General features: G+C 28.5%; 2 protein-coding genes and 1 long non-coding RNA gene across 3 annotated transcripts in view; 1 reads left to right on the forward strand and 2 right to left on the reverse strand.

The window, feature by feature from the left end:
• Positions 1-596, reverse strand: part of Sf3b1 (splicing factor 3b subunit 1) — a 39,745-nt gene extending 39,149 nt beyond the window's left edge. The window contains exon 1 of the mRNA XM_016067361.4: positions 461-596. Coding sequence (XP_015922847.3) covers positions 461-488 — 28 coding nt within the window. The 5' untranslated portion in view covers positions 489-596. The remainder of the gene's footprint in view (positions 1-460) is intronic.
• Positions 597-846: 250 nt separating this feature from the next.
• LOC107451318 (peptidyl-tRNA hydrolase 2, mitochondrial) lies at positions 847-18,085 on the forward strand. The gene is made up of 6 exons (XM_071181193.2): positions 847-869; positions 990-1,159; positions 1,975-2,064; positions 10,335-10,456; positions 12,087-12,199; positions 17,994-18,085. The coding sequence occupies exons 2-6, from the start codon at positions 1,001-1,003 to the stop codon at positions 18,041-18,043; spliced, it is 534 nt and encodes a 177-aa protein (XP_071037294.1). The 5' UTR covers positions 847-869; positions 990-1,000; the 3' UTR covers positions 18,044-18,085.
• Positions 18,086-18,125: 40 nt separating this feature from the next.
• LOC107451319 (uncharacterized) lies at positions 18,126-25,095 on the reverse strand. The gene is made up of 2 exons (XR_001585054.3): positions 24,954-25,095; positions 18,126-18,561 (listed from the first exon to the last, which is right to left on the reverse strand). It is a non-coding gene; the product is annotated as an uncharacterized LOC107451319 (long non-coding RNA).
• Between the last annotated feature and the right edge of the window lie 745 nt (positions 25,096-25,840).

Below are 25,840 nucleotides of genomic sequence, written 5' to 3' on the forward strand. Positions count from 1 at the left end.
GGACGGTAAAAACAATGGTTTTAATCATTATGGCAAATACCTAGGAAATTCTGATTTTGTAACAGTGTTAAGAACGTGGTAAATATTAATTAAGTTGTGTTTAGTGCGAAACATGTCGCAGAATGTGATAAATTGAAATGAGTAACATATACAATAACTATGCCTAGACTCGATCTCAGTTATAAACTAAGTGTTAGATTGTACTATATGTGCTTTTGAAAAAGAAAAACACTTATTAAATTAAACAACAAAAACATGATGAACTTTTTTTTAACAAATGTAATCAAAATATTAAGACAAATTATTCGTTTGTGCTTATTGGAGCAAGGAACAATAATTATAAATATATTGCAATTCTAAATGGTTTCAAGTTTGCTGCATAAAAGCAATTGTAAATAAATGAAAAAAGCGCTACAAATTATTTAAATTATTGTCATAAATGAAATCAAATTTCTCTAACCATCTGGAGGTCTTTGAACATCGGCCATTTTGTAAAATTAGGACTGCGTAATAATTAAAAAAAAAAACATCAACATGTATTTCGCAAATACAGTTACATGACTTTTAGAAACTACGTGCTATAAACAAAGCCACAAAAATACTAGTGGCATAAAAAATTTAAATGCTAGTTTAAATTATTTTTGCAAAAATTGATAAAATTTATTATTCGTACATTTATTATTCGCAAATTATACGAACCATTTAATTAAAAACATCCGTGAGAAAAAAACTAATACATTTGCAAATACTAATCCAAAATAATACGAAAATAGAAAGCCAGTAACGCTCGTAGAAATTGTCAGAAAAATTAATAACCGTAAAGTATATAAAATTTAATATTTACTTTTCTTTCTTGCTGGATTTTAAAAGTGCATAATTTTCTTATCAAAGTAATTCTGTAATGTGTTTAATTTATTTGCAGTAAAGCTATGATATATTTAGTATAAATATTGTGTAATATTTAATGAACTTTGTACTCATTGCATCAGGTTATTCAAGCATGTCATCAACTGGTGTCAATCTGTCCAATGTATTAAGCACTAATTTAGCTGCTCTCGGCTGCGGGTTTCTTTGTGGATATGTCGTGAAGTATTTAATATCTCGGAAATCATCTCCTGAAATTTCAACAATGGATAATGACAATAAAGCAAGTGAACAGGTAGTATAGTTTATGTTATAAAATGCTATTCTTCTGTAATTCGTGTTATTAAATTTTGTAGTCCTGCGTGTATTAACTAAATATTCGTAATGTACTGAGTAGATATGAAATTTGGAAAAAATTTTAGGTATATTTTCAGAGATTTTCTTTTTTGTGACATAGTATAATTTTATGAAGACTTTTATTTTTATTTTATCTCTATAGTGTAGAGATGTTTGATTTCGTATCCCTCTGTGCATTGATGCTGTTATTTTTCCTCAAAGTATTTTGGGAAGATTTCCGTATTGTGATATGCGGCTGAGTAATTGCTTAGTCTTGACTACTGTGGGTTGTTCGAAACTAAATTTTTTTTTTTTACGGAAACAGAAAGGGTCAAACTTGAGGGGTATGACTCATACCTACCTCCAAGCAAACCTCTTTTTAAAAAATTGCAATTGAAAGTTTAAAATCTATTTAGCAGTTGTAGTTGGTGCCAACAGATCATGATACAGAAATGTTCCCACTTTTTTTCAAACTTTGAACATCTACCAATGTAATTGCAAGAAAGGGTGAATGTCATCCACTTTAAGATTGATATTTAATTTTTTCTTTTTAACATAATTTGAAAACTTAGTAGAAGCTTACATTAAAATAAACTGTTTTCTTCCTATTGCCTCTGAATTTCTAGACTTTATTATCCAGTGCAGGTTTAATGATTAGGATTTCTGAGTTTATTTCTTCGGGTATAAGAGATGGACCTGACCTGTAATTTGTTGCTATTAATATTATTGTTTTTATTGCCTCCTTTTTTAAATTAATTTTTTGTTTGCTTCTAGAGTTTTTCTGACTTTGCTTTTGGCGATTATAAATTAGTTCTAGTTGTTCAAAATGGTTTAAAGATGGGAAAAGGAAAGATAGCTGCTCAGGTTTGTATTAGTTTATTTTGCTTTATGTAATTATTATTCTTCACTTTATGTTTTTATTATTTGAATTTTGTGTACAGATTGTAAGATTAACTAATCTTAATTAAATGTTATCTTTTGACTGTTAATGCTTTCACAATTATGTGCTTGAGTAATTCTATGGGTTTTAGAACATTAGTGGCACAAAAATAAAAAATCAAATACTAAAAAAATCTGTGTATTTTTTTGCTTTAAATAAATATTTTTTTTTTTTTTTTTTAAATTTTACAATCATTTTTGTACCAATTTTTATTTTATTTCTTTAATCTTATGTTTTAAAGCTTTGAAAATGAAATTTTAGCATTTGATTGATGCAGAATGGACACTGTGTTAAAGAAGTTCTTCTGTGAACTAGAATACCTATATATAGGTACTAGAATACCTATATACATACTAGAATACCTATATACATACAATTTTACGAATTCTAGAATAAAATTAAATTTTTTTTAATTTTATCTAATTGATTAAAAATCTCAATACTAGGACTGGGTGATATAAGAAATTTTTTGTCGTGATGCATCGTCAGTTTTGCATCGCGTTATAGCGATGTATTGTGATATAGTTTTTTTTAAATTCATTTACTTGTAAGGCGCAGAAAGTCAGATTTCTCTCAAAACTTCATACTCAGATTGATTTAAATCTATTTAGGAATTTGATGTATATGTTTTTCTTAAGAAAGATATTAATGTTATATTTTCTAAAAATGATCGCGCAAATAACCAGACGTGCCAACTCTCCCGCATTTTGCGGGAGTCTCCCGAATTTTGAGTTATTCTCCCGCCCTCCAGAATTAATTAAAAAAAACTACCGAATTTTCCTGCAATCGACGGCCAGACTCACAATTACCTAATTTTTCCGCGATTGCGCAAGTTTTGTTTTTCTTTCAGGGTGAATTCCATCCCCTCTTATCGAACTACCATCTGCCTGAGGCGTAGCTGCACGTGCTTTATTTTTCCCTCCTCTTCAACGTTACCCCTCTTTAACACTCCTATTTCACCCGCCCCCTTACACTGGGATTCGTAGGAATCTTCATGTGGAGTTGAATGCGATGACGTCACATGACAATATCGAGTGACGTCCGTACAGGAGTGGGGAAACTCGGTTGGCAACAAACTTGTAAACTAGCAACGTGATATCCATTATTCGCTTAGTCTTCGTATATTAAAATTTTTTTTTCTTCAAGGATGTCTAAGTCGAAACGGAAGTATGCAACCAATTTCAAAAAATCATGTACCAATGACTTTAGCAAGACTTAATTGCGAAGACAGGGATGCTACTCGCAAAATATCAAATTGTCTCACCAGAAATTGCATTTCGTCTCAGTTAAAATCTCTTTTTGGCTCAGTTTGTCTCAGCTAAAATTTATTTTTCACTCAGTTTATCTCAGCTAAAATGATTATTAATCAGTTTGATAACAATATAAAGATAATTTTCAGGATCCATAAAACCATTAATAGCATACTAGGAGTACTACAATTATACATATATTCACTATTGCTAGGATTTTAAAAAACCTGCATATGATTGATTATAAGAGTCCACAAAATTGTTTTACGGACTCTGTTGTTTTCATATATATTGCATTTATCATTTATGCCAATGAATAGTATCTGTTCCAGTATTTTACAAAGTAAATTTTAACTTTCTTATTTTTTAAAATATAATGGTGTTAACTTTCTAAAAAGAAATATCTATTTAGTTTCAGTAGTTCAAAAGGGAAAATACCCATTTTATTTTGAGCTCAAATTTCATCTCAAAATATATAACTATTCAGTTACAATGGAAGGTCTACAGATTTCAGTAATTAAAAGAGAAATTCAGTAATTAAATAATGAGAGTTTAAGAAAATGCAAATAACACAAAAAAACACTCTTTGATAGAATTCAGGAGGTGCAGTGAAATTTTGAAATATTTTAGGTAGGAATTTTTCAAGAAAATTTTAGGGAGCACTTAATAGCCAAAAATTAGCATATATACATTTTTATATCAAAACAGAAATATATAAAAACTATTATAAACAATTTAAAAAGACGCATATAAATATAATTTTCTTTCTAAAATGACTTGCATCCTTTATTAAGTATAAAAGTAAACTTTTTAGTTATTTGGCATTGACTAGTAGATTGTACTTTCTTGCATTCACAAGATCAGTTAGTTGACTATGTTCTTTTAATTTATATAGCTAAATATACAATCATAAAATGTGATTATGAATGCACTTAGTAATTGTTTAAATGCAACAACTGTAGAAAAATATATCACATCTTTACAATTCAAGAAAAAACTTAATTCTACTTCTTTCTAGAATCGTGATACTGGATTTTAAAATTGCGTGAATATGAATTGCGATTTTGGGTTTTAAAATCGCGTGAATATGAATCGCGATATTGTATTACAAAATCGTGTGAATATGAATCACGATATTGGATTTTAAAATCGATTGAACATGAATCACGATATCGGATTTTAAAATCACGTGAGTATGAATCGTGCGGTTGGATTTTAAAATTGCGTGAATATGAATCGCGATTTTGGATTACAAAATCATGTGAATATGAATCACGCTGTTGGATTTTAAAAACACGAAAATACAAATCACGATATTGGATTTTGAAATCGCGTGAATATGAATTACGATTTTGGATTAAAAAATCACGTGAATAAGAATAGCACTGTTGGATTTTAAAAACGCGAAAATTCAAATAGCGATATTGAATTTTTAAATCGCGTAAATAAGAATCACGATGAATAATTTTTAGATCACGTGAATACGAATCGCAATGAGTAATTTTCAAATAGCGTACAAATACGAAAAACGAGATCTGATATTACAACTCCGTGATAACGAATCGCAATATTGGATTTAAAAATGCGTGAATACGAATCGCGACGTTGGATTTTAAACTCGCGAAAATACAGATCGCGATATTGAATTTTTAAATTGAGTGAATAGGAATTGCTAGTACGATTTTTAAACAGCGTAAAAAAAATCGCAACACATAAGTTTTAAATCAGTTAAATACGAAAATCGATGATTGATATTAAAATCGTCTGATTAAAAATCGCGATTTTAGCATATTCCAGCGCAGTTCCTAATATTTAAAATTCCGAAAATCAGCCAAACGAAGAAAAAAAAATCAATTACCGGTGGTCGAAACGAAACGCTTAGACTCCTTTCCACTCTATAGCGGAAGTCGCGAGAATCCGACTATCCTTCCGGCGGCTTGGGTTTCTCTAATTGGACTCCCTAAAAATTTTAGTTTTTGGAGCATGGTCGAAAATTTTAAAAATTGGGAGAAAAAAGCGGATTTCCGCTTTTTCGCGGAAGTCTTTCATCCCGTGGAGACGTGAACGGCAAAATGATCTCCAATGACTCATGGCGATGCGGATTAATATTTGAAAGTGAATTCAGGTTTGTCAAATTTTGGACGTTTTGTCTCAGAATGGCGCAGCTTTGGCAGAAACTGAGCTGAATGTCGCAAAATGGCGCAGTTATGCCGTTTTGTCTCAGTTTGTCGCAAATGGCGCAGGCGTAGCATCCCTGCGAAGAGCTAAATCTGCAACTCTTTTTTTATGCATACAGTAGAGAACCATTTATGCGGTATCCAGATAATCCGGGAAAAAGTTTCGCTCGTTTCTCCCGCCATTTTGAACTAAAACGATATGGAAAAAAAAAGTGGAAATTGGACTCATCCTTGAAGTTGAGTAGAGGAAAATGTGACAAAGGGGAGAATTTTTTCCCCCGTTTACCCAGAGAAACGTCATTTCTTCCGTGACCTTGAGGATTTTAGATCTTTATTTTCTCCTTTAGGCCGTCAATCGAACTCAGAGGAGTGGCATGCTGATTTCGTGTTCTGTTTGATTTACGAGGGGGTGGGGAAAATGCATTGCACATGCATATCAGTAAACAGAAGATGAAAGAGAAAAATATATTCATCTATTTGACATTGATTAATAAAAAAATTTTCCTTTTGAATAAATTCTGATTCTTTGGAAGTGCGGTACCATTCGCAAGTTTTTCTTGATGTAGAATCGCACCTGCTTTAATTAAAAGTAGTGTTTTTATAAAAAAAATAAATAAAAGGAAAATTGTTTATTAATTTAAACATACAATTAATTTATGAAGTAGATTGCAGTTTTGTTTTTCTGATTCCACTACGTTTGATTTTTTTTTTTCCTTTTCCTGATAAATTTCGCACTTAATAAATTATTTTTATTCCTAAATTTTATCATTAGGGTTTTTTATTTTTTTTTTTTATAAATTCAATTGATCTTGCCTTGTTCCAGGTTTTAATATTTATGCTAGTGCCGTTTTTTAACTATCGTTTCGGTTCGATAATTTTCAAGTGTTGTTTTTATTTAGATTAATAAGTTTTCCTTTTAAGCTTGTTTTTCTTGTCTAAACTTGCAAATTTTTTTATTCTTTTAAATGTTATTTTTCTACAATTTTTTTCCTTTTTCGGTTTAGGGGTGCTCTTTTTTTCTCTCTTACTTTAAAATGTGTTTACACTTTTTCCTTGTAATTTGGGCTCGATAAAATATCGATTAACGACACTTTTTGGTCAATCCAGAAAACCGGGAAATTAAGACATCCGGGATGGCGATGGTCCCGAGCATCCCGGATAATTGATTCTCTATTGTACAGACATTAGTATTATTATACATTAGTATTGAATTGGTTTTTTAAAATAAAATAGTTCTTCAATTTGTTTATTTTTTATAAGTTTTTGTTCATTTTTATTACAGTGTCAAGGGTTTTTGAATAATGTTTTATTAAGGAAATGGTATTTATTTTTTAAATAAAGAGTATCTACCTAATATAATTTTGTTTCTAAATCTGTGTTTAATTATTTTATTTCTATTTAATATTTTTCCACAATTTGTGCTCTATTAGTGTGTAAAATTTCTTGCATTCTTATATTTAATAAATTTTTTACTTAAAATTCCTTAGAAGTGTCAAATATTGCATACCGTGCGCCTTTTTTTATCCCTCCTGAAATCTCCTGAATTCTTGTGAAGGAAACTCCTGAATGTTAATTTTGCTAGGTTGGCACGTCTGAATAACGAAAGATTTCTTATTTTAAAAATAAATAATAAAAAAATAAATAAAATTGAAATTTATCAATATATTTACCTAACTATTTTTTAAATTTTCTTTACCTAAAAAAGTTTTTACTAAAACTTTTTAAAAACTTTAAGTAAATAAAGTAAAAACTTTTTTCTTTATCTAAAAAAGTTTTTACTTTATTCGTAAGAAACGATATAAAGTCGCGACAAAGAAGAAGAAAAAACTAAGAGGTGCGGAAACGAACATGCGAGATCACGATATATGTTCTCATTCTCAAAACTGATTCTGATTCTACTGCTCATCAATCAAGGCCGTTTCAATATATCGATGCATACATCATCTTCCCCAGCGCGAGTTGGCATCGGAACGTAAGAGATCCTTGCCTATCTTGTATCGCTATATCATTCGTCTTCTTTACTCGACGGCTTAAATCAGATTTCTGATGCATCGCCTGGAACGAAAATCGCTGTATCGGCCTGCCGATACAGGCGTTAAATCGATATGTCGCGATATATCGATTTATAGCCCAGTCCTACTCGATACATTAAAAAAAAAAATTTATTGAAAAATAATTTTCAGAAAAATAAATGCTACTAAAAATGGTGTTTCCTCTGCAATACTTTTCAATGCATTTTTATGTTTTTTGGTGCCAGATGTCAAATTTAATTTAAAAAAGTATATTTGAATTGAACCTGATAATCTTGAGGAAACAGTAAATTCTTGGAAATTAATCTTAAAAAATTATTACATAGAACACATGATGCTCTCATTTATTTCATAAATATGTAAAAATTAGTTTGATTGTATTTATTTTAACAAGAAATAAAGAAAAAGCTAAAGTGATGTTTTCGTCAGAAGACTATAATAGTAAAGAACAGGAACTGAAGTGTCAGGGGCAATGAATGTTGAAATCTATCTCATGACCATTACATTGGTTGGTTTTGACTAAAAAATAAATTGAAAATTTTTACAAGCTCACTTTTTCTGTAGAGGAAAGAGAAACCTTGCGTTCAATCCACAATATCTTGATATAAGTTTCTGAGGATGATTCATTGAGTGTTATATCTAACAAAAACATTCATAATGATGCAACATTTGTTATTAGTAATTTTGATGTGATAGGGTTGAAAAATAAAAACAGGTTTTATGTTGCAAAAGTGTCTGCCATATAAAATGATACGGTTGAAGTGCTGTTTTTAAAAAAAATCTAATGATACAGGTGTTTTGTTTGTCTTTCCAGAAAAAAGAAACAGAAAATTATTTTGTTGCTCTAAAACTGCTATTTTTTTTCCTGAAACTACTTTTGATCTACAAAAATTGACTTTTTTTTATTTTCTAAACTAATTAGAAACATTATAATTAAATAAAAATGTGATGTGCAAACTTTGCATTTCCCTTTTTATTTTACAGAGAGGATTCAAAGTACTCTCTGAAGTGTATTAACAAATATTTGAGCTCTCTGTATTGTTTAAAATAATATTTGAGCTTTTATAGTAAAATTTTTTTAATAGTTAAATAGCATTATTCTCTTTAAAAAAATATGCAAACACTCAGCTCATATAAGAGTTGAATTTCCTTTGGAAATATCTATCGCTTACTAAGAACAAAATGTGCCCCCCCCCCACTATATTTCACGCACCATAAGTTCCCTTCACAACATGTTAATAAATTTTTAAAAAATTAGCTGTCAATCGAAAAAAAATTTTACATTTTGTAGCACACAGTATTTTTATTTATTTATTTTTTTTGTTGTTAAGTAGACCTAATTCCTTTATTGTTATAATATTGTTACGTATTACTTTATTGTTATAATGACTCATTTTCTTAACGCTAACATAGGGACAGAAGTTCCACTTGAAATTAGATTTTTAAAAATGCATAGTTTTGCTGTCCCTTCCACTATAGTATTTCTTTAATTTTTAAAAATGCAAAATTTATGAAAAATTTCAAATAGACTTCATTTATACATGAATTTCGCTGAGAAGAATCTGAAAAAATTTTAAAAGTTTATTTTTCATTAAAAATTATTATTTTTAAATAATGAAGCAAAGTGTCCGCTCTGTGACATTTTATTTATCGTGCAATTGCCCACTTTCCTATATCATGAATCACCAATTGCCAGAAATATGAAGAAAAAGGGTAATAAAATTATAAGTAATTATTGAACATTTCATGAAACAAACTGAATAATGTATGAATAATAATTTATTGCAACTAAATAGTAATTAATGATGATAAGTAGTAATTAATAATGTGTTAAGTTGTTAAATTTGCTTTATTTAATTAGTGTATTCTTATTAAAATAAGGGACGAAATAACTTTATGATTATAATGCAGTAGACATACAAGATTTTCCATAATGATTGCTATTAATTTATGTTTTCATAGTCGTTGTTAAAAGGAAGTTAGAATGTAGTAAACACTATGAGAGTCATAAATATTTAAGGGAAAGAAAAATAAATGCTATTGATACCTAAAAAATTGCTATTGAAGAAGTCACAGCCTAAAAACTTTACAATATGTTTGATTTCCAAAAGAAGCAGAAAATGAAATAGGATTTTATGAAGCATCTTCAAATTTCAATGAAACTTGTTTTGGTGTTTTGTGCAAGCACCTTTCACATAATGTTTTTTGTTTATTTTTAACCTTGTTTGCTTATAAATACTAATGTGTCCCTATATTTTGGAGTCAGAAATCCAAATCAATTGAAAAAAGGCATGTTTATTCAAAAAAAGAAAGTTTTTGCGTCTGATTTTGTAACTTAAAATATCGTCTGCAGTTATTAATTAGAATATATCAAGAAACCCCTTCGACCCATTCCGATTAAGAACGTGAAGATCCAATCATTAGTTCAAAATTTATTGAGAGAGATTTTTTTTTCCCGCACTGTACGTAAGTATTTGTGAAATATTAGTTTAAAATTTAAAATATTTTTTTCAGTGAAAAAATATTTTATACAGTTATATATGCATTCACCTGCAATATTATATACGTTCACCTGCCAGTTCATTAAAACTTTTTTTTATGTAAATTAGAAATTTTGTTGGCCAAAGGGACTGTAATGTTGTGCTCTTTATAATAGAAAACAATGATAAAAATATATTTGATTATACAAAATGTCATTTTATTTGTTGTGTGTACTGATTTGAAATGGTATTTGCAGTGCTCTCATGCATCTGTTATGGCTTATCAGAATTCTTCTAGAAAATCTCCCAGTGCCCTGAAAAAATGGATGAGCTACGGACAAAGAAAAGTAGTTGTTAAAGTGGATGATGAACAGACTTTGTAAGTAATTTATTATTTTTAATTTATTTGTTCTGCAATCTATTTAATTATTGATTTTCAATATACTTAGTAAAAATATTTTGTGTTCAATAAATGTATTTGACTAATAGTTTTTTCCCCTTTTTCTTTTAAAGATTTCCAATTTCTTACATGATATTCAGATTTGACTATTTATATTTAATATATAGTATGAATAAAGTCCAAGTTATATAGAAATATTTCATACATACAATACCGATGTGAAGGCATGTTACATCTTATGGGGTCATTCTAGTCACTTCTAGTGTGCGTTTTAAGATATTAAATCAATGTTTGTCAAATTTTGCTCTTGAGCTATAACCAAATGTAGCTATTAAAAGTCAATAAAAAATGCTTTTGTTCTTTTCTCCAACCCCTATGAATTATTTTCCAGTGCATAGCTGAATTTAAAAATCATGATAAAAAAAATTTGATTTAAGTTTTAAGTGTAACATCAAATGTAAAGTTTAGTTAAGTTTAATTGCATGAGTTACACATTTATAGCTTTTTATCACCAATAGAATGTTTTCTATTTTGATCTTAAGAAATAGTTTATTAGAAAAATTTTCTAAAAAGTTCTTTATTTTACTGTGGCATTAAATTTTATAATTGAAATATTTTAATTTTCGTATTTAATAATCCAAAATATCATCGATATCAGATTTTACTGGCTTTATTATTATTCACAAAATATTATTAAAAGTGTTTTTTTTTTTTGATTGCTTGTTTGAATTAATTATTGTATCTACTTAGTACTACGATGGTTGCTTTTTAAGTAAGGGCTGTTTTGTTGTGCACACTAATAGGTGGAGCGTGTGTGTCGCACAGAGTGCTAGTGTTGCAGCTGTGTAGGAAAACTGTGTGGTCAGTTCTGTGTCTTTAAAATAATCAAGTTTAACAACTCTCCCGTCACGCATGAGATATAGTCAGTAATGCATTTTTAGTCGGCAAAAAACCTGTCTGCCGCGCTGATATGGAATTTTGTGCTGAGTGATTTTCAAATCTTCCGATATCATTTCGGCTGCAATTACTACAGTGATGACGAATATGTGAAAATGATCGTGACCTCTTTGTTAACGGAGCAGGCGGCAACTTTGCACGAAGAGGGTATTCTAAATCTAGTTGTAAGTTATGATAAGTGTTTAAACAAACTTGGCAACTATGCTTAAAAAATGAGAAACGCATGTCAAATCTGAAAATAAATTTGTTGCATAAAGATTTTCTTTCGTTTGGTTTATATTTTCAAACGGCCCTTATTTAAAAAAAACAGCCCTCATATTATATGAATGGAAATAAGATTATGATGCATTTCAATGGTTTGCTAAATTTATGAGCAATGAGGAAACAGAATTTTTAACCCATAATTCAAACTTTGGTTGCCTATACAGAAAAACAAGTATTCCATTCTTTGAATTGTACACACATAATTGGTCTTTATTTATGATACAAACAAGTCTGAGTTGTTAAATTTCTTCCACTGTGGAAATGCTGCCTTGAGAGATATTAGTTTTTTTTTTAAATAGGGATAAATTATTATTTTTATTTTATTTATTATATACTTATGCTGTTTTTTTATGTCTTCTTATTAAATGACATTGATTTTTCCCCCCAGATTATGTGTTGCAAAAGATGCTAAAGAATCTGGTCTAATTGTAAGCTTAGTTTGTGATGCTGGAAAGACACAAATTCCTGCAGGAAGTAAAACTGTATTAGCAGTTGGACCTGGTGAGCATCATTTTTTTAATAGTAAAAGACTATTAAACAGTGCAATGTATGTTTAATACTATATTAAATGTACACTGCGTTTTGTAAGATAAAGTAATTCTGTCCTACCAATCTTTCGTCGATTGTGTAAACAAATAAATAATTTGTGATAAATTTCATGAATTTTATATTTGATGTGTAAAATATAAAAATAGATTGGTAAATTATTGTAAAAAAAATTTGTATCATTGTTAATATAAACAATTCATTAACAATGATAACCTGAAAACATTAAAATGCTATTTTACATTTGTCTCTAATGAGACTAATTCTCTGATAGTAAAGTATATATCTATTATCTCAAATGATGTAATAAAGAGCTTGTGTGTGTCTCTCTCTTAGACTTGTGTGTGTCTCTCTCTTAGACTGATTGTGTAAACAAATAAATAATTTGTGATAAATTTCATGAATTTTATATTTGATGTGTAAAATATAAAAATAGATTGGTAAATTAAGTTAAAAAAATTTGAATCATTGTTAATATAAACAATTCATTAACAATGATAACCTGAAAACATTAAAATACTATTTTACATTTGTCTCTAATGAGACTAATTCTCTGATAGTAAAGTATATATGTATTATCTCAAATGATGGAATAAAGAGCTTGTGTGTTTCTCTCTCTTAGACTTTCTTCTCTTAAACTTAGAACTCCAGAACTGTTTGTGACCTTAATCCACAAATTTGTACAGTGGATGAAAGGGGTAATTTTAGTCTCCAAGCATAAAGATCGTTCAAAAATTTCAATTTCAAATCTTCTTGAGAATCTAAGAAAAGGAAAAAAAAAATTTTTTTTATTGGCTTAGAACTTACCATTGACAGAAATTAGACTGCAAACAATTTTGTTTTTCAAATAATTTAAAAATAGCATCAGTGACGTTTGCTAGCTTATAGCTGTCATTAATAAAAATAATAAAAAAAACTCATTGCACTCTCTAAAACATTTAATTATTTTTTATTTTGTTATGTCAGATAATCTGAACGTTCAATATTAGAATGTGGTAACATAGGCAAACTACGTTAGCAAATTAGTTTTTCTAAATGTATCAGAATGAAGTTTATTTCGTTTATTGTAACATAAAAAAAAAATTATTTGTTTTCTTTATTTATGAGTTTAATGAGATTTATTCTCATAGACCTGAAAATCTCATCTAAGTTATTCATTTGATTAATTTCATTACTTCATGACTCTTTTTAGATGGTTTAGAAATATAATTTGTTTCTTTTGTTTTTTTTATTTTATGAGAATAATTTTTTTACTGTAAATATCATTCTCATTTAACTTGGGCAGAGAAAGTTGAGGAGCTTTATTAATTTGGAAGAATCAAGTTATTTCATTAAACTACCCCCAAAATCAGGGGATCTGTTTAATTTGGGTCTGAGGTACCTAAAAGTAAAATATTTTATTTGTAATATATTAATAAATAGGTATAACCCAAAACATTTATTTTTCTTTGTTAATGCATCTCTTTTTAAAGCAAAAGGTTGTTTCACGCTTAGGCAATCAAAATCCAAAGAATTTCATCATCAACATTTATGCAAACTGACAACCAATGCTTCCAATAATTGTAATGTGTTCTCTTACTACTATTTGTTTTATTATAAGTAGTAGAGAGCAAAAAAGAAATATGTTGCATTGTCTCTTTTCTGCTATCTAAATTCTTACATGTGATATGCTTTTTTTATTGTATTATTTCAACTTATATGTTTCTTAAATTATTTATTTTCTAGTTCAATTTCAAATAAAAGTTTTTTTTTATTGTGTAATTTAGTTGTTATTTACTAAAAAAGTAATTCAATAACTTTTGTTTAAATTATTGGAACTGTGTGCCCATCTTAATAAGAGTAACTTTACGTATGCTAATTATTTCTGAAATTAGTGGTCAAAAAAGACGACATTTCTGCAAATAAAAGTGTTTTTTTTTTTTCAACGAATTTGGTTTTTTGACCATCAAAATATGGAGGTAAGTAAAATTTGGAAAATATGACTCTAATAGTTTAGCCAGAAAAATGGTCAAAAGTTTTCGTCCTTTAATGTAAATTTCACATATCCTGGAAAGGTTTTGAGCAAATCAAAAATACCACCTACTAATTGTTGATGTGCAACCTGCAAGAACCTCTGAACACAATAAATAAGTCCACAGCTTCTGATGGGCTCAATTTAAGCAGATTCAATTGTAAATCTATGTTGTTTTTTTACTGCTTTTTCAACGGTTATTTCTATGAAGAAAAGAACTCTATATGAAACTGGATATTTTTAATATGATATTACGATAAGTACATTTCGAATTTAGGTAATTGCTTTTTGCCTAACTTTAATGTTTCTGATTTCATCGTAAATTCAAGTGTTGTTTTGCTTGTTATTTTAGCAATTGTAACCAACACTTTTCATGTGGTTTAAAAATTTCTCTTTTATTATTACTATATTGCGACTCATGAGTTAAAAGTTGCGAATTTAATGTATCATTTTTTGACATGTTTTATTTCTGCCGATTTCATCATAAATTTAAATGCCTTTTGATTTTTTTAAAGGCAGTTATTACTACGCTTTTGCATGTGATTTTGAAAATCTGGTATTTTTGCTACAATATTATTACAAGATCCAAGTTCAAATCGCATATTTAAATGATCACTTTTTGATACAATTAACACCTTAACTTGTGCGCTCAAGTAAATTCGAGCGCGCTACACAGGCCAAACTATGCACACTTGAGATAATTCGAGCAACGTTGTATTCTATGCTGCTATAATTTTTCACACTCGAATATAATCGAGAATTGAAGATGACAATGTGAAAGTTGAAAATCGTTTTATTGATATTTATCATTTACATAGGATTGTAAGCTATAACACTTATTTATTCAAGAATAAAATATAGCTTTTTAACATGGAACAAAAGCGCAGTATATCAAAATTGTCCACCGAAAGAAAAGTTGAACCAGGAGCGGCAACAAATGGAAACCTTGTTCTAAAGTGGTTTTTTTACATTAAAAAAAAATTGATTTTTTTGGGCCCTTTTCTTTTCAAAAAATCTGTGCGTTAAGGGGTTGACCTGTGCATATTTCATCCTAAATATAAGTTGCTTTTCCATCATTTTTTCTTCAGTGCCATACATTTGCACATACTATTTAGAATTCTGATATTTTAATACAATGTAATTGCTACAAGGAAAACTAGAACTTGAATTTTTAAACTGCTCCAGTGTTTTCACTACAGCGCGAGAACGCGAGAATCTCGCATATTTTTTTCTTTCCTCGCATTAAAAAATGATTACCGCGAGAAATTCGCGCATTCTATAAATCAATTTCAAAATTCGCGAATTTCTCGCATTTTGGAAAAAGCTTCGAATTACGTCATTTAGAATAAAATCCGTTTCACTTTTCTTCCTGGATCTTCATTATTTTCAACACTTGCCCCGTTATCCAGCTTCCCTATTTACCAGTAGGCATTGTTCAGAACCTTTTCGAACAACAGAACACAACCCCTCCGAACCACGGAACCCCTTTCAGAACACATTTCTCTGCAACCACGTGTTTACTGTAGGTATGGTTTTTCATGTAAGACGTTCAAATTTTTTTATGCGCTAACGTAAGATGGACAAATACCTAGTAAAGGCAAAATCTTCTATGATGATGCAGCAAAAATATTCAATGCTTTAAAAAATAGAAGACGTTAAAAATTTATTATAACAAAAGAAAATTTTTTTCCAAGTCTATTTGTATTTTTTCAGTTTTTTAGAAATCTCACTTAACTTTCTGAAATCTCACCCTGTTTTTGAGAAAGGGTGAGAAATTCTCACCCATTTTTTTTCTATGATGAAAACACTGCTGCTCACTGTTTGTAATATTGTTTTAAAATTTTTTTAGCTTAGGTGATTTTTCAGAAAGAAAACATTTCCTATTTAAAATTCCATAAAACCTCTAAAATTTTAAATAATGGAAATAATATCTGAAGTCTGAAATTGTTACTTAATAAGGAATTTAATTTTGTACTATTATGGTTTTGTTTTAATCTTTGGTTTTTGTTTTAACTCTGTAAATTTTCTTTAAAATATTTAATTTACTTTTTTGTTACTCATTAAAACACATCTGTATTTTTTTTAACACTTTCGTTTTGTGACCATTTAAAAAAAAAATTTTTTGTCGGAATTTATATTTTTCTTCCTCAATATTTATATACAGATATATATGTACATATTTTTTTTTGTTGATAAATCAGTTATTGATAAAAAAGCATGTTTTTTCTTTTTTGAATGAATTCTAATAATTAAAAGTAATTTTCTGCAAATACCTTACTAAGTTTACGGAAGAAAAAAAAATTCTTAGAACAATAATGTTTACATAAAAATTATGATATTTGCTGCCAACCTGACTTGATAGTCCAGTTGTGGCGCAAGTGGTATTTGACTGAAAAAGGTTGCTCGATCCTAACTGAAGGAATTACTATTAACACTTATTTTATTATCAAATATATTATCAATTATTTTATTAGATTGGCATTAGCCATTAAGATTGGCATTTTGTTTCGAAAAATCTGACCATTATTCAGCGTGATGTTTTTTTTTCCCCACTCACTTTACATGAATAAATTAAAATCAGGGAAATTTGATCTTAGTCTGTAAGCATCTATTACTGCTGTTTCTTATTTTACTCAGTTCTATTCCAGAGGTATTTGAGAAAAAATCATGTGTAAAATTGTTTGTGTTATAAATCATTTCCGATGTGCACGTTAATAATAATAAATTTATAAATTAAGTTTTTTATAGAAATTATTTATTTTTTTGTTTTGATATTTAGTTTAAAATAGTATTTTATTAATGATTAATTAATTTTAAGTTAATGTTTTCTTATTTATTTTGCTATGGAATGAGAAAGTAATTATCATTAAATTTAAATTTTATTTTTATGTGTTGGATATGTTATTTAATTAATTTTTCAATTTAATATGGAATGTTCTTGAGCTATTAACTAGTCTTTGTTTATTTCAATAATACTTTTATAATGCTGAAAAAGAATAAACTTCATTAAAATGTCACTAATTCTGTAATAATTTGTCTCAATATTCTGTTATATTATGGGTTGAGCTGTAAATAACTTCTGCACTGAAAGTATGCTAAAAGAGATACACCAAAACATGTTAGAGTTAAGTTGATCATATCATTTATTTCTTAAAATACAAGAAGGGCGTTTTTCTCTCTCTTAAGAACAAAAACAAAACAAAAAAAACATGTTTTAATTAATTTAAGTAACTAAATGTAAATTTTATTGAGTACGGCACCACAGCAAAATAAATGAATAAATACTAATAATAAAGCCATTGCATCTCATTATAAATAAATAAATAAAAAAAAAAGAACTGTGTCTAAAATAATGGATTAGTAATATATTATTTTTAAAAATTTTAACTTCTATTTTTAATAAATAAGTTTCCTAAATACATTTTTAACAAAATTAAAGATTCTTTGATCATTTATTTAGTCTTAGATCTGTAAAGTTTCAAAAGTTTTCTTTAAATTCATGAATCACCTACAAGACATATCGAAAATTGTCTATTACTCTACCTAATGCTATGTAGATACTGAGGATATCTATTGAAGGACAAGTTTTGTTGTAAATTGATTCTTTTTTAAAAAATGTGATTGCAGAAAAATTAATAATACTAAATAAAAATAAATTTTAAAAAAATAATAATTTGCCTCCACTTAAAAATTAATATTGTTTTACCTGTAATCTTATAATTGTTTTTTTTCTTTCAGGTCCTGAAAAGCTTATTGACAAAGTCACAGGCCACTTGAAACTTCTATGATAGTGTCTAAACAAATGTAAATAAATTATTTATTTGTTTTTATTTTTAGTGTCTATTTATTTAAATTTTTTAAAGGAACATATAAACAAAAGCTACTTTTTATTTTGAACAACTAACATTTGATGCATTTGAATTTTACATCGCAAGCATATGAGGAACAATGCAATAAATAATGGATATGTTTACACTAGTAATGAGTGCATTACAATAAAAGCTCTGGCACTTGACTACAACGAAAAGCACATAAATTTAAGACGTTTCTCTCAGTTGCACTTTTTTACGAGATGTAATTAGTCATTAATGGGTTCCCCATTGGAACTGGAGGATATTGGGGGTATTGAGGAGGAAGTACCCCATATCTGTATCCAAATAGATAACCACAGCAGTCGTACCAACCATACAGGCAGCACCTACTAATGAGAGGTGGTCTGGATGGTGCACCATTCACTTCTACTTCTTGTGCACTCACCAGGAGCAAAAAGCTTAGTGCTACTACAAGTATTTCTAAGAACTTCATTCTAAAAACAGAAAATAGTATTTGTAAGAAAGTTAATTTGATTTTCATCATTTATCAGCAAATAAAAGTCAAATGTATGTTCTTAAAAAAAGACCAGCTGCACACTGAAAGAGCAAGAGGGGTACGGAAGGTACATATAGTTCAATTCCCACACATTCACAATAGTATTCACTCATTAAGGGAGCGAGATGTGCACGTGATAATACTAACCTATGGGTTTTAAATTTCTGTATCATCCTCAATTCTCTCAGTGTTTGGCCTGCATAAGTTTTGCATAGCTAACTTTGCTAAATTTTCAAGTGGACTACTGGAATTTGCAAGTTTCTCATGGTTTAGTAAAAGAGAATATTTCCTGGTTGTTAAAAATATTAAATTTCCTATAATTGGGAAATTGTTTGAAAAATACCAAATGATGTATATTTTTATTGGAGTATTGTGTTCTAAAATTCGAATAAATATAATATTTAATAATAAAATAGACATTTTATTTAGATTTTATTTATTTTAAATTATTAAAAACTGTTTATATTTCATCAGTCTGAATATTTTTTAACCATTAAATTTTTTTTACTATTTAAAATACATTTAATATCTTTTATTTTTCAAAATTAGGAGTTAAAAAATTTAGAAAAAATAATGGTATACATTCATATTCAAGTAGATTTGGGTCTATCGGGAAAGGAGAATTTTGCATTCAATGAAAATTTGTAGTTATTAATATATAGTTTTTGTGTGTTATCTCCTTTTATTGTTTGCAAAAATCTATGTAAAAACTCTCTTTGAGGACTATTTCTTATATGGATCAATCCTCGATGTAAAATTTTTTATTATGTTGTAAGTTTTAATACATTTTTTTCTTTATTTTATCCTGACTGCTATGCTGATCGAGCATAAATTCTGAACATGCATTTTGTCCAAAATGAAGTTAAAAATGAATCTAAAATGAAGTTGTCTTCAAAAATAATGATTATTTATTGATAATGTCTAAGGAAAATATTAGTTTTCTTCATATTGAATTTATTTAGTGAAATATATTGGGAGAGGAAATTTATTTAGTTAACAGTAATATACAGTCGAACCCCGCTATAGTGAACCGTCTGCGGACTCAGTAATGTGTCCACTATAACCGATGGTTCACTATATCCAAATTTTTTGAAAAATATTTTTTGCATAAGACAGTTGAATGATTGAAAATTGGCTTTGCAATTTTGCATAAGTTATTTAAAAAATTATTAACTAATTAACAGATAATAAAGCAAAAATTGATGGAAAAAGTAATTACGTCGCTAAATATTAGTTTTATTTTCACTTTTTATGAAAAAAATGTGTGATTTTTTATTGAACACAATTTAATTTTAAATTGAGTTCATCAATTTTCTTATCTACAATGTGCAAAGAATGTAAGATTTTTACATTTTGAACAAGATTTCGAACCATCCTAACAAAGCATCTTCTACGTTTTCTCTTTTAGCTCCACGCAGTTTTTTCGATGAAATCATGTTTTTGTCGTATGCCGCAAGATTTGCACTTCGATTTTTCTAAATGTTTGAAACTGTAGATTTTGACAAGGAAAATTCCTTACACAGTGTGGATTGATTGGTTCGATCATCAATACGCTTTACAATTTTAACTTTGTCGTCTATCGAAAACGCTTTTCTCTTTAGAGAATTTGCCATTTTCACTGCTTTTGAAATAAAAATCTTGTCTCAAATAGATAATGTAAGAATATGAAGAGAGCAGCTGTAGAATGAGTTAAATTGTTCCCCTTTTTGATTGTCAAGGGGTGATTTGTAAAGAATATGGTTTGAACAGATAAGAAAATTCCAAAAATTCAGCAGGTGGCCAAGTTAACTAGTTGTAGAGCAAGCTTGGGGAAAAGAGAGAAAGCGAGACTTGTCAGGGAGGGGGGAGCATAAGATAAATGATCTGTTTGACATTTATTACAGTATAGTTAAAAGTGATAAGCATAAAGGAGAGTAATATGACACATTTTATAGGAAGGCATTCATTTTCAGTCCCAACACCTACAAGTTTAAAGATGGAGGACTGAAAAAGATATTTAAAGAAATGGAATTTGAGTCCACTATAACCGAGTTTCTATGTTCTAAGCTGTTCACTATAAGCGTTAAAAATAACATTATTTAAATAGGAATACGGACGGGACCGCTAAAAAAGTTCACTACATCCGAGTGTTCACTATATCCCAGGTTCACTATAGCGGGGTTCGACTGTACTTTTATTTTAACAAGAGGGGTTAAAAAAAGATTAAGAAGTGCCATTTCACAATAAACAAATTTTAGATCATTGTTTTCTTTCATTAATTTAGTATTTTCTGGCATAAAAATTGCCAGTGTTATTACATATGTAATGAATTAATTTAATTTGACATTAAAAGTGCAGAACAGGAATAACAATATTATAGGTGTAACCATGGTGGCTCAGGGGATAGAGCTCTTGGATCACGATGCGGTGTACCGGGTTCAAGTTCCGCACTCGGCTCTCACTGACCACAGTGCTGATGTAAAATATCATCAGTAGCAGACAGATCAAGGGTTAGAGTCTCTTTGCCGTTAGGCTAACCATGAAAGGTTTTCGTGATTTTCCACTTTACGGTAACGCAAATGCAAGTTAGTTTCATCAAAAAGTCCTCCACGAAGGCAAATTTCTCCCAATACTTGATCCAGGTGTTCCCTTGTCTTCTGGATTGGGTTCCAAATTACAAGGATAGGGAGTTGAAAATTGATAGTCAAAAACTTGATATTCTGACAGCTGTTCAATGACGGATATAAAATAAAATATCATGGGTGAAGCACTGCTGTGTCTCAGGGGATAGAGTGTTCGCTTCTCAATGAATTGATGTAGCTTAAATAGATGCCAGTTAGTTCCATCAAAAAAGTCCTCACAATGGTAAATTTTTCCTAATACTTGATCCAGAAGTCCCCTTGTCATCTGGATTGAGTTCAAAAATACAAGGCTACAGAGTAGAACATTAGTAGTCATAAACTCAAAATTGGGTCAGCTGTTCAACGCCAGTTATAATAGGTTATCATAGATTACCGCAGCACATATGCAACGATGTGATGAGCTGAGTATTAACAGTGACATGTGAAGACTTCTTGAGAATTTAAAGAATAATGTCTTCTTTATGAACTTAGTCAAAGTCAGTAACGACACTACTTGTAGTGTTTATTCACCTGTTTTATATTATTCACTTACTGTATCATACTACTTTGAAAAGCAAAAATAAGGAATTTATTCTAACTTCAAGTAATTAAAGTTTTGAAATTTTTCGCAAGCAGATTTCTAAATTTACACAATTTTACTCAGGGCACGAAATTTTCATTCGCCATTGGCAATCAAATATTTAAGGCTGGTGAGTAGTTTCATCTTTAAAAATGTTGATTTTAAATTAAAATAGATGCACTTAGATTACTGTGGAAGTGTTTTGAATTCGAGCAACACCCATTTTTATGTATAACCTAACTGATCCAGCATTTAAAGATGTTTGTTAATTATGAAACCAAAGTTTGTTTTATTTATTCTATAATTTTTTCGATCTTCACTACTCTAACTTTCATGGAAAATAAATTTTATTTTTGGAAGCTTTAATTATTAGCTTACAAATAACATTTTCTTAGCATATTGGAAAAGTTAAATGTAGCTCGCAAAAATTTTTTTCTTCTTCACATACTGGCATTTTTTGCTAAAAACGTTGACCTCCCCCGAACTGTTTGTTTCTCTTTCTCCTCTCCATAATATTTATATGTTTTTGACGAATAAAAACTATCTTATTTCTATAATCCATAACTCAAGACATTTTTTGTTTGATAGGGGAGGGGACTGTAATTTATTGAGTAACACACTCTATTAGTACATAGTTTGATTTAAAAAAAAAGAAAACTTTAAATTAAGACTTATTGACTCTCATTCTTGTTGAGATTTCGTAGGAGAATTTTTAAGTTACAAAAGAAAAAAAAAAGCACCAGATTGTTCTAAAGTGTAGACATATTATATTTTTAAAAAATCTATATTTAATAATAAAGTTTATGTTTTATTAATATTTATTAAATTTGATGTGATGTTACTAATGTTTTGTTTTAGTACATTTTTAATCAATTGGAAATATATTTTAATTATCATATGGATTGAATCGGGACCACTCTATTCGGGAGTTTAGTTAAAGCTGTTGAGGAAGTGATTTTTCACCAGTCAAGTGTTTTTCATTCCTTATAGAAAGATCCTTTTGTAAGACAGAATTCAGCAAAAAAAACCTTCATTTTTAAAAAATTAGATCTGGATGCTACGAGACTTACATTGTGTAATATTTCACTATAAATATATTTTTGTTTTTATTTCTTCAGAAACTGTTTCGGATGAAGAAATTTTTTCTCCACTTTAATATTTTTCAGAAAACATATAAATTGGCTTATAAGCCATCTAAGTCTCACATGATTTAAAATACAGTAGGGAACCGATTATCCGGAACGATCGGGACCATCGCTATTCTGGATAACTGATTTTTCCGGTTTTCTGAATCGCTACAAAAAGCTGTTTTTTTTATTGTTAAACCCCACTAAAAATATATATATATATTTGGAAATAATCTTAAAAAGAAGAAAAAACGATGAAGTAATACACTAATGATTATTTCCAAAATGATGGTAAGGTAAACATCTTTCAAAAAAGAAAGAAAAATCCTAAAATCTTATGAGGAAAAAAACATTTTTTTAAAAAAATGGCGGGAAAATTTATCGAATTTCGTTCCGGTTTTTTGGTTTTCCGGTTTTCTGATTTCCGGATAATAGGATCTGTACTGTATATAATAACTAACATGATGTATAAAACTTGATTCCTTTGAAATAATCAACAGTTAGATTTAATATTTTAAAAAAAAATCCAATTTTTTTTTCCAAACATAAAATTCTTTCAATATAATATCAAACAACTTATTCAAAGACTCGAATAGTTCTGAATTAAATTTTAGTGAATTTGAGAAGTAAATTAGTGTTTAAAGTTAATATTTGTTGCTCTTTTTCACTTTTCTGAATCTCTGTGTTTTTGATATAAATTGTGAAGATATATACACAAAATTTAGAAAGTTTGTTATTTTTGTCGTTTTTTATCCATGCAGCATTAAAATTATTCACATTTTGAGTGAAAGAAAATGTGTAATTCTCATTTCTACAGTTGTCAAAATGAAAATTAAACAGAATGAATAATTTTTTAGTATTACCCTTAGCCCAACAAGATATTTCTATTTAATATACCTCAATTATTGTTGGCCATTAATATGAAATCAATTAAAACATTCTATCACTTATATAAAGAAGCATTTTTTAATGAGTTATGTGTTTTCTTCCATATGTAAATCAAAAACATTTTAATAATCCTGTTGTTTATTAAAAATCAGAATAAGGAGAAATTTTTTTTTAAATGAGTTGAAGATTATAATTTGTTTTAAGTTCTTCTTCTGAAACTTTAAGTTGGTGAAATTTATATATCCTAACAACTTTGTAGACTTGCAAATTTAAAAAAAAAAAAAAAAAAAATTCGATTAAAATGAAAGCAATAAAAATTTTTTGGTCAGTGATAATAATGGATCTCTTTGATCAATATTCCCAGGGATCCAGTTTCTTTTAATCGACTCCTGTATCCGTCCATGAAAAATCGAAATAATTCCTGTTTCATTTCAGGAATTTCTAGATTGTAACGCCTTTTCCTGAGCTAGATTGTTTTATTTTTTATATAAATCTTAGCAATTTTAATTTGTCCAACTAAGATTTTTATCTTAAAATGTTGTGGTAAATCAAGAACTAAATATTACATTTTATTCGATGTGGATTCTATTATATTTAGAAAGTTTGTGGGAAATAATCGAAATGGAATTATTTTATTTTTAAAAGAACAATTGAATGAAATAATCATTTTTTATTTACCTTTTATTGTCTATTTTGATAATATATATTTTAATTACGATTTCTCCAAATCACCTTCTTTGATTATTTAATATAGATAGATTCTTTATCTAATATTTTAGGAATCTATAAAGTCTAAAAAAATGAAATAAAAAGTTTTTTTATTAATTTTTATGATTTTTTTTAGGATAACTTAACATTCCTGAAAATTTTCGTACGATAACAAAATTAAATATATTTTTTTGTAGGTTTGAGAATGTCTATCTTTAACAACTAATTTCCATACATACTTAAACTAATACGAGGAATTTCGTTAATGTAATTCAGAAGGAAAAAAATAAATTCTGCGTTCTACTCTGTAAAAATTTAATTATGTACTTTTTTTGTAGAAAATGTATAAAGTTTATTTTTAATTAAAACTATTTGCATACAAAAATGATTAACTTCCGTGATATCAAAGTAAATTTAGGGTACTTACTTTTGAGTGTCAACTTATATCAAGGCGAATTTCATTGAACTTGTACCCAAACCAAAAGTTCCTTTTATATATGAACCCTTAGAGGGTTTGTTAGATAATGAGGCATTGACCTCATGTTCCTCACCTGAGACTAGTTCTAAACTAATTTCCATTCTTGTATACTCGCTTCCCCATACTTTCGGTTTGACCTTGAATTATTAGTTATCCATTTGATGTAAAAGAAGAAAAAAAAAACTTTTTTGACCTTCACAAATATTTACGTCACGTAGTTTTCAAAATTAAGTAAGTTGACCTCTAAATTGGAAACGGAAACCTGTTATTAAACGCAGTAAATTAGAGGTCGCAAACTATTAATTGCTTTCTTTCCGATTCTCTTTAAAGAAAGGTTCTTTAACTATAGATTACGACTCTCCTACAAAACTAATTATGGAGTTAAGATTATTATTTTTTTGTTGGGGAGGGGTGAAAAGCTGTACATTTTCTTACTTTCTTTAGTCTCTCACTACCACACTAGTACCCTTAGTAAAAAATCAGGAGCAACTTGAATAGCTTTTGATCTAATGATAGTATTTCCCCGTGCACGATGATTCAGGGGATGCTTAAAAAACATATGCAAATTAATTGAAGCAAAAAATATTTGAAGTTACGAGATCAAGTTTGAAAATGTACATATTCTGAAAAAACATGCTCCATTCTCAACAAATTCAGAATTTTGACCATCAAAATATTAGGGAGACCAGAAGGTAATGTCGTTTTGGTGCATTTGATATTTGTTATCAAGATCTATAATGTATTCACCCTCGTTAGCAACAACCTTTCAATGCCGGATCGAAAATGATTTTTTTTTACATAATTATCCAATAGTTATAATTACTTTTCATATTATT

Source organism: Parasteatoda tepidariorum, chromosome 8 (genome assembly GCF_982258835.1).
Source record: "Parasteatoda tepidariorum strain Cologne lab strain chromosome 8, Ptep-v5.0, whole genome shotgun sequence".
NCBI classification, from domain to species: domain Eukaryota; kingdom Metazoa; phylum Arthropoda; class Arachnida; order Araneae; family Theridiidae; genus Parasteatoda; species Parasteatoda tepidariorum.